Here is a 14451-nt window from a genome sequence, read left to right on the forward strand (position 1 = left end):
TTTGAAAATAAAATTTTTTAAAACAATGCATGCGCATACCTTCTGTTTTTAAAAATTTTTAATTTTTTAAATTTTTGGCTGCCTTGGGTCTTCGTTGCTGCACGCGGGCTTTCTCTAGCTGTGGCGAGCGGGGGCTACTCTTCGTTGTGGCGCGTGGGCTTCTCATTATGGTGGCTTGTCTTGTTGCAGAGCACTGGCTCTAGGTGCGTGGGCTTCAGTAGTTGGGGCACGTGGTCTCAGTAGTTGTGGCTCACAGGCTCTAGAGCACAGGCTCAGTAGTTGTGGTTCACGGTCTTAGTTGCTCCGTGGCATGTGGGATTTTCCCGGACCAGGGCTCGAACCCGTGTCGCCTGCATTGGCAGGAGGATTCTTAACCACTGCGCCACCAGTGGTGGGAAGCCCCAAAATAAAATTTTAACGCCTATAAAACATTTTATACTATCATTATGCTATTGTAGGTCATTTATTCATTCATCCAACCATTCTAGAATGAGTTTATTGAGTACTTACTATCCTCTAGGCACTGGCTAGGTGCTGTGAACACAGTAAGAACAAGACAGGCGTGGTCTCTTGTCATCAAGCAGTTTTCAGTCTACAGGGACAGAGAAATTTTAAAAATTAATTAAACCAATAAAAATCCCAAATGGAGTTTCTCATGGAACTTGGCAAGTTGATCCCTAAAATTTATATGGAAAAGCAAAGAATAGAGAGAATACTAAAGGGTGTCATAATAGTAAAATAGTTAAAATAGTAAAGACTATATATCTGAATTCTCTAAGTTTTTAAGAGGCATAAATGAAGATTGGAAATCCTGTTTGAATTGTGCTTTTTTGAATGTTGAATTGCTTTAGGAATAAAACATATGGTTTAATGACTACAATATGGTTAGTTACATATCCATACTTGTCTATAAAATGCATAGAATATAGATTAGATAATTTTTTACATACGTGGGATCACACTTCATATAGCTTTTTAAAAGATTTATTTATTATTTATTTATTTAATTTATTTATTTTTGGCTTCATCGGGTCTTGGCTGTGGCACACGGGATCTTTGTTGAGGCATGCGGGATCTTTCGTTGTGGCGTGCGGGCTCTTCGTTGTGGTGCGCAGGCTTCTCTCTAGTTGTGGGGCATGTTTTCTCTTCTCTAGTTGTGGTGCACAGGCTCCAGGGTGCGTGGGCTCTGTAGTTGTGGTGCACAGGCTCCAGGGCGTGTGGGCTCTGTAGTTTGCAGCACGCGGGCTCTGTAGTTGAGGCGTGGGCTCAGTATTTGTGGCACTTGGGCTTAGTTGCCCTGCGGCATGTGGGATCTTAGTTCACTGACCAGGGATCGAACCCACGTCTCCTGCATTGCAAGGTGGGTTCTTTACCACTGGACCACCAGGGAAGTCCCTTCACATCGTTTTTTTTTTTTTTTTTTTTTTTTTTTTTGCGGTACGCGGGCCTCTCACTGTTGTGGCCTCTCCCGTTGCGGAGCACAGGCTCCAGACGCGCAGGCTCAGCGGCCATGGCTCACGGGCCCAGCCGCTCCGCGGCATGTGGGATCTTCCCGGACCGGGTCACGAACCCGTGTCCCCTGCATCGGCAGGCGGACTCTCAACCACTGCGCCACCAGGGAAGCCCATTCATATAGTTTTGATGCTGCTTTTTCATTTAGTAATATGCCTTAGGAAGTATTCCATACTGATACATTCCATACTGATACAAAGGAATACTTAGGTAGTCCTTTTAACAAGTACATGGTATTTTACAGTATGGATATTCTATATTTATTTAACCAGTCTCCTAGTGAGAGTTATTTAGGTTATCTCCAATTTTTTAAAGGTGCAATGATCGTAATTGTACATATATCTTTGTACACGTTAGCAGGTATACATGTATGATAGATGACTTGAAGTGGAAGTGAGTCAGAGTATGTACATTACAAATTCTGATAGATGTTGCCAAATTGTTCCTCCAACCATTTATACTCTCATCAACAGAGTATGAGAGTTTTCTTCCCCAACACCATCACCATTATTATACATTATCAGTCCTTTTAGCTTTGTAAGATTTGATGGACAAAAAATAATTCCTCTTTGTTTGTTTTCATGTATATTTCCCTAAGTGCTAGTGAGGTTGAGCATCTTTTCAAATATTTATAGAAATATTTCTATTTCTTCTTCTAAGAATTATGTTTTTCTCCCCTGCCTTTTTTCTCCATTAGCTTGCTTATGTTTTGTCACATCTCTGTAGGAATTCTAGATATATATTACAGTTATTAAGCATTTGTCTGTGGTATATGTTGCCAATATTTTTCCCAGTCTTTTGCTCTGAGGAGTTTTAAATTTCTGTTTAATAAAATTTGTCTGGTTTTTCTTGATGACTGAGTCTTTCCCACCCCATGATTATAAACGTATTGTCTGGTGTTTTCTTCTATACTTTTGTAAATGCAGATCTTGAGTCAATCTGGATTTTTTTCTGAGTATGGGATGAGGAAGTGATTCACTTTATTTTTTTTTTTCCTTATGGCTCCCACTGTCCTAGTACTATTTTTAGAGTAATCTTTCATTTTCCCACTGTTTGGAAATTCCACCTTTATCATACGCTAAATTCCTTTGAATACATGGGTCAATTTCTGGACTCTATTCTCTTTCATTAATCCATATGTTTATTTGTTCTCTGACACTCCATTGTTTTAATTACTGTAGTTTTATAGATTGTTTTCATATCTGGTAGGGCAAATTCTCCACCTCATTTTTTCCCTCAATTTCTGTTTTTTGGTTATTTTTGTTTATTTTCTATTCTAGAAGAACTTGATAAGCAGCTTTTCATGTTCAATTAAAAATCTTGTGAAAATTTTCATTGGGCTCCCCACTGAATGTGTAGATTATTGGGGAAGAATCAACATTCTTCCAGTAAGTTTTCCTCATATAAGTCTTGCACAATTTTTATTAGGTTAGTTCCAAGTACTCAGCTGTCTTTGTGGTTCTTGTGAATGGGATTTCTTTTTCCAGTTACATTTTCTTATTCATTATTACTAGGGATTTTTTATCTAGTCACCTCAGTAACCTCTCATTCATTATAATAGTTATTTTATTTGATCCTCTTGGGATAGCTAGGTAGACAACCACATAATCTACAAATAATAATAGCTTTAATTCTTACTTTCCAATATTTATATGTCATATTTTTCTTGTTGCACTTGTTACAACCTTCAATGCAATGTGAATAGTGGTGGCAATAGCATGAGAGGTTTTTGTTTCACCATCACATGTGAGGCTTGCTACAGATTTTGGTAGTTGTACTTTAATGAGTTAAGGAAGTTTCCAGATATCCTACATGAGAAAAAGAGCTTTTGTCTTGTTTTTTTTTTCAATTAGAAATGGGTGAAGCAAACTTTTTCAAAGTCTAATTTATTTAGTTTTTCTTTTTTGTTAATATAACATATTATATCAAAAGACTTCTAAAGCTGGATCATCCTCACAGTCCAGAGACAAACATTATTTGGTCATTTAGGTATTATTCTTTTCATACATAGTTAGATTTTATTTACTAATATTTTATTTAGGATTCTTTAAGTCAATTTCATATTTTGGTTTGTGCCAGCCTGTGCTAGGCTATATGCTCCCCATTCTGTTCATTAGTTTTTAAAAACGGCAGTATAGCATGTTCTCTTCCTAAAAATGGGTAACTTTTTTTTTTTTTTTTTGTCCAAGAGGCTTGTGGGATCTAAGTTCCCCCATCAGGGATTGAACCCCGGCCCCCGCAGTGAAAGCACCGAGTCCTAACAACTGGACCACCAGGGAATTCCCAAAAATGGATTACTCTTTTTTTTTTAACTTTTTTTTTATATTGGGGTATACTTGATTAACAATGTTGTGACAGTTTCAGGTATACAGCAAAGTGATTCAGTTATACACATTACATGTATCTATTCTTTTTCAAATTCTTTTCCCATTTAGGTTGTTACATAATATTGAGCAGAGTTCCCTGTGCTATACAGTAGAAAATGGATCACTTTTAATTTTAGCTTTCCTTAAGTAGAATGTAACGTTATGTGGTAGAAAAGGCTAGGATGGTGATGTGTTCAAATGAACATATATCAATGAAATCAAAATAAGCAGATTATCAGCCTATATCCCTTGCCACCAATCTGGCTGTGGGGTCCCTGAGCACCAAAAGTATAAGGTTCCTCCTTTATAAAATGTAGCAACAATTTTCTATCCTAATGTAGCTTAGATAAAGTGCAACAATATTGATTTTTCCTTCAATCTCAAGAAACTAAGGGTTCTAAGTATGTTGAGGCCTGTGACTATTAAAGAACCTTAAATCCTCTAGTTTAATCTCTTTTAGTTCTTTCCTCTAAGTAGCATATCAATAAATGTTTTAAATGAACCTGTGTGAAAACAATGTGAAAAGGACTATTGAGATTTTGATTGTAGATTTTTGTTTCTACCTTCAAGAAACTCAGAAGAAAATAATTTTTCTGGTGGAAAATAAAATTATCAGGTAGAATTGTGTATCAAAGACTAGAAAGTAGCACTCAGACACTGACTGTCCTACTTTCAAGCTACTGTCCAGAAATACAGGAAGAGTTTAGAGTCATCTTTTTTTTTTCTTCCTTTTCAGAGAGCCGGGGCTGAAGATTTAGTCTGGAAATCAGATGCCTATTTATCACTGCTCTGTGGCAATTAAACCAAGAGAACAAATAGCTGCCCTCCTCATTGATTCAAACAACACGAGGTACGGAGCTTGTGCCACAGGATGGAAATCAATGTGTATCCTCACCGAGTGTTGTGCTTTCCAGGCCCTCATGTAAGTAACTTAGCAATCAATAGACCTTTATCACTGAAATTGCAATCAGGAAAAAAGGAGAAAATGACAAGGAGTAAGAGGAAAGCTTTGGTTTTAAATCTGTCACATCTGCCATTTTTTTCTAATGTCATTTTTTTTACTGCTAACTACTGGTAGTCACTCTCTGGGTGCTATTTGTTTCTCAGTGATGCTTTCACCACATAAAGAGGGTTAGCTTTTACTTTTTGAATCTTCTGCTTCATAAATGTAGTTTATTTCCAGAAATGCAGTGTTTACTGTGACTGTTTTTATTTTTTCCTTTGCTTCTGAAACATACAGAGCTGCCTGGCTTGGAGTACTTTTTCTCCCAGCTATTTATCTATTGACTTACTACATTGGTGAGGGGAGTGCATTTATTTTGAGTTAATTAGTATCTAAGCCAAATTAACTGGAAATTACCATGTTTATCAATATATAAATATGTCATATAGTGTATTATATTATAACAGAGTTTATTTAGCCTAAAATTTTTATTGAGGCATATGGAAATCCAGATGTTTTAGGAAATCATCATTACATTTCAATTTGGTGAGTTTTTAAAAATTTATTTATTTTATGTATTTATTTTTGGCTGCATTGGGTCTTCGTTGCTGCGCATGGACTTTCTCTAGTTGCGGTGAGCGGGGGCTACTCTTCGTTGCAGTGCGCAGGCTTCTCATTGCGGTGGCTTCTCTTGTTGCTGAGCTCGGGCTCTAGGCACACAGGCTTCAGTAATTGTGGCATGTAGGCTCAGTAGATGTGGCTCGCCAGCTCTAGAGCGCAGGCTCAGGAGTTGTGGTGCACGGGCTTAGTTGCTCCGCGGCATGTGGGATCTTCCTGGACCAGGGCTCGAACCCGTGTCCCCTGCACTGGCAGGTGGATTCTTAACCACTGCGCCATCAAGGAAGCCTGGTGATTTTTTTAAAAGATGTCTATATGTATTCGATTTTAAAATTATTTACAGTTAAGGAATTGGCTTATAAGCACTTTTCAATCAAATGATGTCATTCTTGCACTTATTTTCAACACAGTCTACTTCTAGTTATATCACTAATGAGTAATTTCAATTTGTCTTCTTCAAAGAGAACTTATTATTTTTATTTTTTAGTAGCACTTGTACTTCATTTAAATTCAGGGTCAGATTTTCTGAGCTTCTAGTTGTAACTTCTTTGGGTTTTTTTCCTCATGTCGTCAATGAAGTGTAAGAAATGGTTGTCTCCTAGTTACAAAGGTAATAGTTGCTCTGACTCCCTTTTTTCAAGTGACTGACTTTTTAAAAAATGCACCTTGAAATTACCATTTCATCCATCTGCCTAATATTTGGTGGTTCTCCAACCACATCAACTCTGAAATATTCTGTGCGGCCTTAATGTTACCTTCCAAGGTACTCTCCCACTTAATAATCCAACCATTTTCCCCAATGTTTCTCAACAAAACTTCTCCCACGAGGCTAGTCTCACTCCCTTTTTGTTATCTTCAACCACACTGTGTTCTCATCTAGGAAAATGCTCATTTAAAACGTAAAATAGGCAGATTTCCTGGCAGACTGAGTTTGAAAGAGAAAGGAGGAGAAGTCAGGGATGGCTCACAGGTTACTGGGAGGGTGACAATACCATCACCGATACAGAAGAGGAAGAAGAGGAAAATTCACTGTGGCAAGTTGATTTGAAATGTCTGTGGAACACATCCGAATAAAGGTGTCCTAAAAAGAGCTGGATATTTGGGTTTGGACTGAGAAGACTGGGCTAGACATTCAGATTTAGAAATAATATTAGTGGTTGTTTGTTAAGCCATGCAAGTGGATGAGGTCACACTAAGTGTGTACTAAAATGAGACGAAGGGAAGGCTTAATAGGGAATCCTAGGAAACATTAACTTTTAAGTGGGCATTTGGGGAAGTATAGCAGCCAGAGAGGTTGGAGGTAGGCGGGAAATTGGGAGATGTCATGAAGCCCGGGAAAAAGAAAGTTTTGGGCTTCCCTGGTGGCGCAGTGGTTAAGAATCCTCCTGCCAATGCAGGGGACACGGGTTCGAGCCCTGGTCTGGGAAGATCCCACATGCCGCGGAGCAGCTAAGCCCATGCGCCACAACTACTGAAGCCTGCACACCTAGAGCCCGTGCTCTGCAACAAGAGAAGCCACCGCAATGAGAAGCCCGCGCACCGCAGCAGAGTAGCCCCCCGCTCACTGCAACTAGAGAAAGCCTGCGCATGGCAATGAAGACCCAACGCAGCCAAAAATAAATTAATTAATTAAAAAAAAAAAGAAAGTTTTAAGAATAAAGCAGTGGCCAAAAGTGTAAAGAAGGGGTTGAGAGCATAGAAGCTGGAGGGCAGAAAAGATTATGTGCATGAGCAGTTGGATGAAGTGAGCTGGAAAAGGGGGAACATGGCCAGGAAACACCATGGAATGTTTAACATAAAGTGCAGTAAACTGAAGTCCCTGAGCTTCCACAGAACTTCACTCTCTATGAAATTAAATTAAGTGATGTCTAAGAGTCTGATTGTCTAAGACTTAGATAACTACTATACGTAAAATATTATAAAAAGAGTTCTGAACTGGCCAAGAGTAAAAGTATAACAAACTGGGAGCCAGGAACATTATAAAAATCTGGTGAAACAGGTAGGACAAGAAATGTAGTTGGATGCCTCGGGCTAAGAGTGAGCAGGGTATTTCAAGACAGATACACATTTTATTGAGTGAGTTGTGCCTATCACAAGTCCGTCTCTCCAACCCATATCCCCATGTCCCCAATCTCATGCAAATGTCCTTTAGAGGCTACAAATTCAACATATGCAAATCAGGTCTCACTGTCTTCTCACCTACTCCAGCCCCTCCCCAACCTGCTTCTCCTCTATTTCAGGGAATAGCACTGGAGCCATGCTGTAGACTGAAGTGGAAACCTCTGTCACTCATTCTCTTCCATCGTCATCCCTCCGGTCTCATCTTTGTCATCAAGTTCTGTCCATTCTTTCTCCACCTTCTTTTGATTCCATCTTCTTGCTTTTCATTCCCACCACCACAGCTGCCACTGTATCCAGGTCCTGAAATAGGATTCCTAACTGGCCTACCTTCTTCTAGTCTCTCCTCCTCTTCCCAGTCCACCTCCACAACTCTAAGAAAGCAAATCTGCTCACGTCCCTCCACTGGTTAAAAAAATCTCCCAATTCCAGTGAGGAGAAAGAAGGTCTGACCTCCTTAGCATGACATCATGCGAGGCCCCTGCCAACCTGGCCTTGCCCCCTCACCTTCGCTGTATCGCAGTGACCTTCTGCCTCCACACATCTGTCTTAGAACACCGTGAAGTTTCTCCTTGTTCTTCAACCCACCCGCTCCTTGACGCTTGATTCACTCTAAAGCCTGAGCAAGTCTTGTGCTACTACGATCATAAGCTTGGGTGCTGGAGGAGGGCAGACGGGAGAAGTTGAATATAAGTGATTTGGACCAGCCATAGAGAAAAGAATAGGGGTAGCGGTGCCTCTTGATGAGAGGTGTGATCCCCCCATTGAACTCAGTGCTTAGTAGACTATATTTCTTTTTTCTTTTTTTTTTTTTTTTGCGGTACCCGGGCCTCGCACTGTCGTGGCCTCTCCCGTTGCGGTGCACAGGCTCCGGACGCACAGGCTCAGCGGCCATGGCTCACGGGCCCAGCCGCTCCGCAGCATGTGGGATCCTCCCGGACTGGGGCACGAACCCGTGTCCCCTGCATCGGCAGGCGGACTCTCAACCACTGCGCCACCAGGGAAGCCCTATATTTCTTAAATAAATCACAATTCAAGGGAGACAAGTATACCTAATAGAGCTAACTGCAAGGAATTTATGATCTGATGAGAGAAATAAGACATATAGAATGTGAACTAATGTGATTGATTTTTTCCCATTCATTATAAAACATTGGATTCATTGCTTTACACTCATAAACATATACAGACATTCAAAGATACCAGATAATTAATAATAAGTGTGAAATAAGTAGTCAAGACAAGTCCTACAGGAATTTAGAGGAGGAAGAGATTACTTCGGGATGGGGTGTTCAGATAACGTTTCACAACAGACATAGGACTTGAAGCCTGAGTAGGGTGTACGTAGCAGGAGGAATAGCCTTCTAATTGTGGGGAATGACACAAACAGAGACAGAGGAGGATGTGTTCACGGCAGAAAGATCTGGGTAGGGGAATAATGTTGGTAAGGACAGGAAGACATCAGGGTGTGATTGTGGTGTCCCTTCGATGCCCAGCTTGATCCCCTAGGCATACTTGCATACTTTACCTATCAGGGAATGGGAACCACTGAAGTTGTTTGTTCTTGTTTTTGTTTTTGCTGCGTCGCACGTCATGCGGGATCTAGGTTCTCCACCAGGGATGAACCCGTGCCCCTGCAGCGGAAGCGTGGAGTCTTAACCACTGGACACAATGAATGCAGTCTTTTAAGGAGATTAATCAGGCAATAGTGTGCAGGACAGATTAGAAAAGCAAGGGAATGCAGGCCAGAAGAACAAGTAGAAGCAGTTATCTGGGTCTGAGATGCCATAGATTTTGATTCTAAGACTATTGACATGATAGATTTTTTTTTTGAAGATGTTGGGGGTAGGAGTTTATTAATTAATTAATTTATTTTTGCTGTGGGTCTTCGTTTCTGTGCGAGGGCTTTCTCTAGTTGTGGCAAGCTGGGTTCACTCTTCATCGCGGTGCGCAGGCCTCTCACTATCGCGGCCTCTTTTGTTGCGGAGCACAGGCTCCAGACGCGCAGGCTCAGTAGTTGTGGCTCATGGGCCTAGTTGCTCCGCAGCATGTGGGATCCTCCCAGATCAGGGCTCGAACCCGTGTCCCCTGCATTAGCAGGCAGATTCTCAACCACTGCGCCACGAGGGAAGCCCAACATGATAGATTTTTGTAATAAAAAACTCACATTAAACGTATACACTGATTATAAAACAAATCTTTATTTTTAAGTATGTAAAATTACAAAAATGTAGGCATCTTAGAATTAAGGAAATAAGATGAAGATCTGAACTAAGGTGGTGATGGTGGGAATGAGAAGGGAAGAGTAGATGCAACAAGAAAAAACAAATCTTGAAGAATTTGAGAATTTGGATGTTAAAAGTCAGAGAGAGAAGATTAAAATATGACTCCATGGTTTTTAGTCTGAATGAAAGTGCCAAGTTGGTACCATTAAAAGAAATGGGGAAGTCAAGAGGTAAAAGAACCAAACTAAATTTTATGTATTGAGTTGGAGGTGAGGAAACAGCTAATAGACAGTTGAAGATATGGGCTTAGAACTAGGAAGAAAGGTCAGGCTAGATCTTTCTAGATAATAGATCTTGGATCTATTATCCAAGGAATTAGCTACACACAAGTCAGAATGGAAGGTCTGAGAGTGAATGACATTCTGAAAGGTCAAGCACGTAGAGAACTGGGGCAGAGGTGTAATCGCAAGGGAGTACCCACGTTTCGGGACAGGAAGCAGGGTAAGGAAGAAAACCAGAAATGTTCTGAAAGGTTGAATTAGATTCATTCCATAGTAGGGGCATGAAAGCCACGAGAAGAGGGAGGTTGAAGCCTTATATTCATGCCTAGGATTTATGGGTGCTCATCGTGTGCATTTGGGTGTGCCTTAAGCCTTCACACTGGTGTGCAGAAGCCCACTGCAGTATTCCAAAGCAATGTTCGCTTGGGTCCCCGCCTTCAGCCTTAGCTGGATGCTGACTACTAACTGTGGGCTATTCCTCAGCTCCAGTAGTTCTGGACCAGTACCTTGGCTGGTTCCTCAGCCTTTGTCGAGCAATCATGAAATTTCTCCAAAGGCTTGTTGCTAGTATCATGTGCAGTTAATCTTAGCCAGATCCTATAAAGTCCAAAAGAACGTACTTCCCACCTAGCTCTTTAATGAGCAGTTATTTAAGAATGTAATTTTGTTGACCCAACTTTTTTTTTTTTTTTTTTTTTTTTTTTTGCGGTACGCAGACCTCTCACTGTTGTGGCCTCTCCCGTTGCGGAGCACAGGCTCCGGACACGCAGGTTCAGCGGCCATGGCTTCACGGGCCCAGCCACTCCACGGCATGTGGGATCTTCCCGGACCGGGGCACGAACCTGTGTCCCCTGCATCGGCAGGCAGACTCTCAACCACTGAGCCACCAGGGAAGCCCCGACCCAACTTTTTATAACAGAGTCAAAGTTAAAGGCAAACTAGTTTTTAGCACTTTACCAGTTCAGCTGGAATAGCTGTGCCAGTTAAACTTTCTGAACCCCTATTAGTCAGGGATGACTTAGTTCTCTCTGTCTTACCTTATTTCCCTGGCAGACAGATAAGAAATAAAATTATTTATTGGTTTAAAATGTGATTCTTTCACAGCCCATAAAAATACATTTAAAAATTGTCCAATGAAGGGCAGTATTTCACAGAAACAAACACATAGTCATTGAATTTTTTTGTAGTTTTCTTCTATAATTGGGAGAGCTAGCACAGGCATGTCTCACCATCACAGGAGCTCTAAAAAGCTGATTGGCTGACATGATTAGTAATTGGGAATATGAATTGTGATATATGATCCCGAAATACAAATTTCAAAAAGGCTTCTCTTCTTGTCATGAGTATCTTAATCAGGACGTTTGTAAGCATATCTTTCAATCTCATGCTCTTACAAACCTGAAGTTGACCCATACAGTTTAGATTGTTACTGAATTATTTTCGGCTAGTGTAAACTTAATCCTCACATGCCTTTCCCAAGAGGAACAGAAGTGCTTTCCCCTCTGTGTAGTGAAGCCTCATCAGTGTAACAGGAGCAATTCTCTCTCTTGTGGGGAAGTGCCCATATGACTTGGCTAGGCTGTAAAACATCTGGCTTATGCAGTCATATCTGGTTTGTAAGATGTGTCTTACCTCTTTATATGCTCAAGAGACTGGCCGTTAAACATGTTGTGGCTGGAGAGTCCGAACCGACAGCCAGGAGCCCGCACGCACCTCGCACCCTGAGACGGCGACGCGCCCCGCACCGCTCTGGGACGACCGGTCACTGGGTCACGCGCCCCGGCCCCGCGCCCCGGCCCCGCCGCTGCCGCTGCTGTGGACCGCGGCCGTGGCGCCAGGGGGAGGCCGCCGGCGAGGAGGCGGCTCCCGCGGGGCCCTCAGTGTGCTAGGCGTCCCCGCCCAGCGTGGGTTCGGTGCAGGAGCTGGCTCAGCGCGCCGCGGTGGTGATGGAGGGAAATGCGCACCCGCCGCAGCGGCAGCAGGGGGGCACTCGACAGGAAGGGGGCGGCGGGCGAGGCAGGGGCGCGGGGAGGCGAGCGCCAGCCGCCAGCCGTGGGCCCGGGACCATGCCCTCCTGGCCCACGGGCCCCGCGCCCAGCGCCGCCGAGGCCGGAGACGAGGCGCCCTATCTGGTGAAGGTGCACCAGGAGTGGGCGGTGAAAGCCGGGAGCTTGAAGAAGGACTCGCTGCTCAGCGTGCGCCTGGGCGCCTGGGGCCACCCCGCGTTCCCCTCCTGCGGGCGGCTCAAGGAGGACAGCAGGTATATCTTCTTCATGGAGCCCGATGCCAACAGCAGCGGCCGCCTTCCGAGCATCCTTCCCCCCTCTCGAGACGGGCCGGAACCTCAAGAAGGAGGTCTGCCGGGTGCTGTGCAAGCGGTGCGCCTTGCCTCCCCGTTTGGAAGAGATGAAAAGTCCGGAGTCTGCAGCAGATTCGAAACTAGTGCTTCGGTGAGAGACCAGTTCTGAATACTCCTCTCTCAAATTCAAATGGTTCAAGAATGGGAATGAATTAAACCCAAAGAACGAACCACAAAACATCAAGATACAAAAAAGGCCAGAGAAGTGAGAACTTCGCATTAACAAATCATCACTGGCTGAGTCTGGAGAATGTATGTGCAAAGTGATCAGCAAATTAGGAAATGACAGTGCCTCTGCCAATATCACCATTGTGGACTCAAATGAGATCATCACTGGCATGTCTCAGACTCAACTGAGACAACGTGTGTGTCCTCAGAGTCTCCCATTAGAATATCAGTATCAACAGAAGGAGCAAATACTTCTTCATCCACATCTACATCTACCACTGGGACAAGTCATCTTGTCAAGCGTGCCAGAAGGAGAAAACTTTCTGTGTGAATTTAGGCAGGTGCTTCATGGTGAAAGACCTTTCAAACCCCTCAAGATACTTGTGCAAGTGCCCAGATGAGTTTACTGGTGATCCCTGCCAAAACTACGTAATGGCCAGCTTCTACAGTACGTCCACTCCCTTCCTGTCTCTGCCTGCATAGGAGCATGCTCAGTCGGTGCTGCTTTCTTGTTGCTGCATCTTCTCTCAGATTTCACCTAGAGCTAGATGTGTTTTACCAGGTCTAACATTGACCGCCTCCGCCTGTTGCATGAGAACATTAACAAAAGCAATTGTATTACTTCCTCTGTTCATGCCTAGTTGGCTCTGAGATACTCATAGGTGTGCGAGGCTCCGATGTTTCTGAAATTTATCTTGAATAATGTGATACAAAATGATAGTCTATATCATACAGTACAATGATAATAAAGGCATTTAAAAGTCTCACTTTTATTGATAAAATAAAATCATTCCACTGGACAGTCCATCTTCTTTATAAAATGACCCCATCCTGAAAAGGATGTTTGCTAAGTTGTAACCAGTACACACTTGAAATGATGGTAAGTTCATTTCAGTTCAGAATGTGTTATTTCTAACAAATAAGCAGAATAAAAAGAAAAAAATAAAAATGTTGTGGCTGAGATATAGAGTGGGGTGAGGGGAACAGCTAAGGGAAGGATATTTATTAAACTGAAATATCTAGCTTAATATGGTGATTAATTACTCAGTTTTTTCCGTCTATTGATTTCTTCATCATATGGGCTAAGAACAGGAATAGCAAGTTCATGGCACCATCCCTGCCTCTCTTCCACACACACCCCCGCCCCCACCAAAAAAAAAAAAAAAAAAAGCCCGCATGTCAGACACCACAATACTCTTTTCCATTGAACTCAGCCTCAGACTCATTTTCCATGGTTCTCCAGGCAGCCACTACCAGTTGGTTCAAGTGGGGAATTGAAATTATGAGGTTGGGGATTCTTTGTGGCTTACAGTTTTGGTGTTAGTATCTTCTGATTACAAGGAACAGGGAACCTTAAGAAAAAGAGGATTTATTTTAAGGATACACATAGTTTGGAGTCAGAGAGTTGTTCAGGATCCAAGGCAAGTCAGAGACTGGATTCTCACCCTATGGTCCACCTGTTCAACCTCTCATAACATATCTGTGTCTCTGTTTTTAATGTGCCCTCATTTCCCAACTGGCCAATCCTCTTTGTATTCCACAGTCTAAATGCTTCAGAGAGCTAATTTAACATGCTTCGTTAATTACCATTGTGTCTATTACTAAGCGTAGCCTTGGTGCCAGGTTTTGTCATGGGTCATGAATAGGCAGCCCTTGGGTAGGCAGCCCATGGATACTGGTAATGCTTTCTTTATCTTAGTGGTAGTTATCCAGGTGTGTTCACTTCATGAAAATTCAAAATTCAACACGTGCTTCTTATGTGCAAGTTTCTTTGTTATATTTTAATAAGTTTATTTTTCTAAAAATAGTTGTGGCAAACTGATCTCATTTTCTTTTTTGAAGGCTTTATCAAACTAGTACA

At 42.3% G+C, this 14451-nt stretch overlaps 1 protein-coding gene, 1 long non-coding RNA gene and 1 pseudogene across 2 annotated transcripts in view; 2 read left to right on the forward strand and 1 right to left on the reverse strand.

The window, feature by feature from the left end:
• Positions 1–14451, forward strand: part of GNE (glucosamine (UDP-N-acetyl)-2-epimerase/N-acetylmannosamine kinase) — a 103226-nt gene that overhangs the window by 33472 nt on the left and 55303 nt on the right. The window contains exon 3 of the mRNA XM_060154824.1: positions 4615–4800. Coding sequence (XP_060010807.1) covers positions 4750–4800 — 51 coding nt within the window. The 5' untranslated portion in view covers positions 4615–4749. The remainder of the gene's footprint in view (positions 1–4614; positions 4801–14451) is intronic.
• On the reverse strand, positions 2–11865 carry LOC132523524 (uncharacterized). Its single transcript, XR_009541552.1, has 3 exons — positions 11696–11865; positions 511–592; positions 2–421 (listed from the first exon to the last, which is right to left on the reverse strand). It is a non-coding gene; the product is annotated as an uncharacterized LOC132523524 (long non-coding RNA).
• On the forward strand, positions 11874–13256 carry LOC132523083 (pro-neuregulin-1, membrane-bound isoform-like; annotated as a pseudogene).

Source organism: Lagenorhynchus albirostris, chromosome 7 (genome assembly GCF_949774975.1).
Source record: "Lagenorhynchus albirostris chromosome 7, mLagAlb1.1, whole genome shotgun sequence".
NCBI lineage: Eukaryota > Metazoa > Chordata > Mammalia > Artiodactyla > Delphinidae > Lagenorhynchus > Lagenorhynchus albirostris.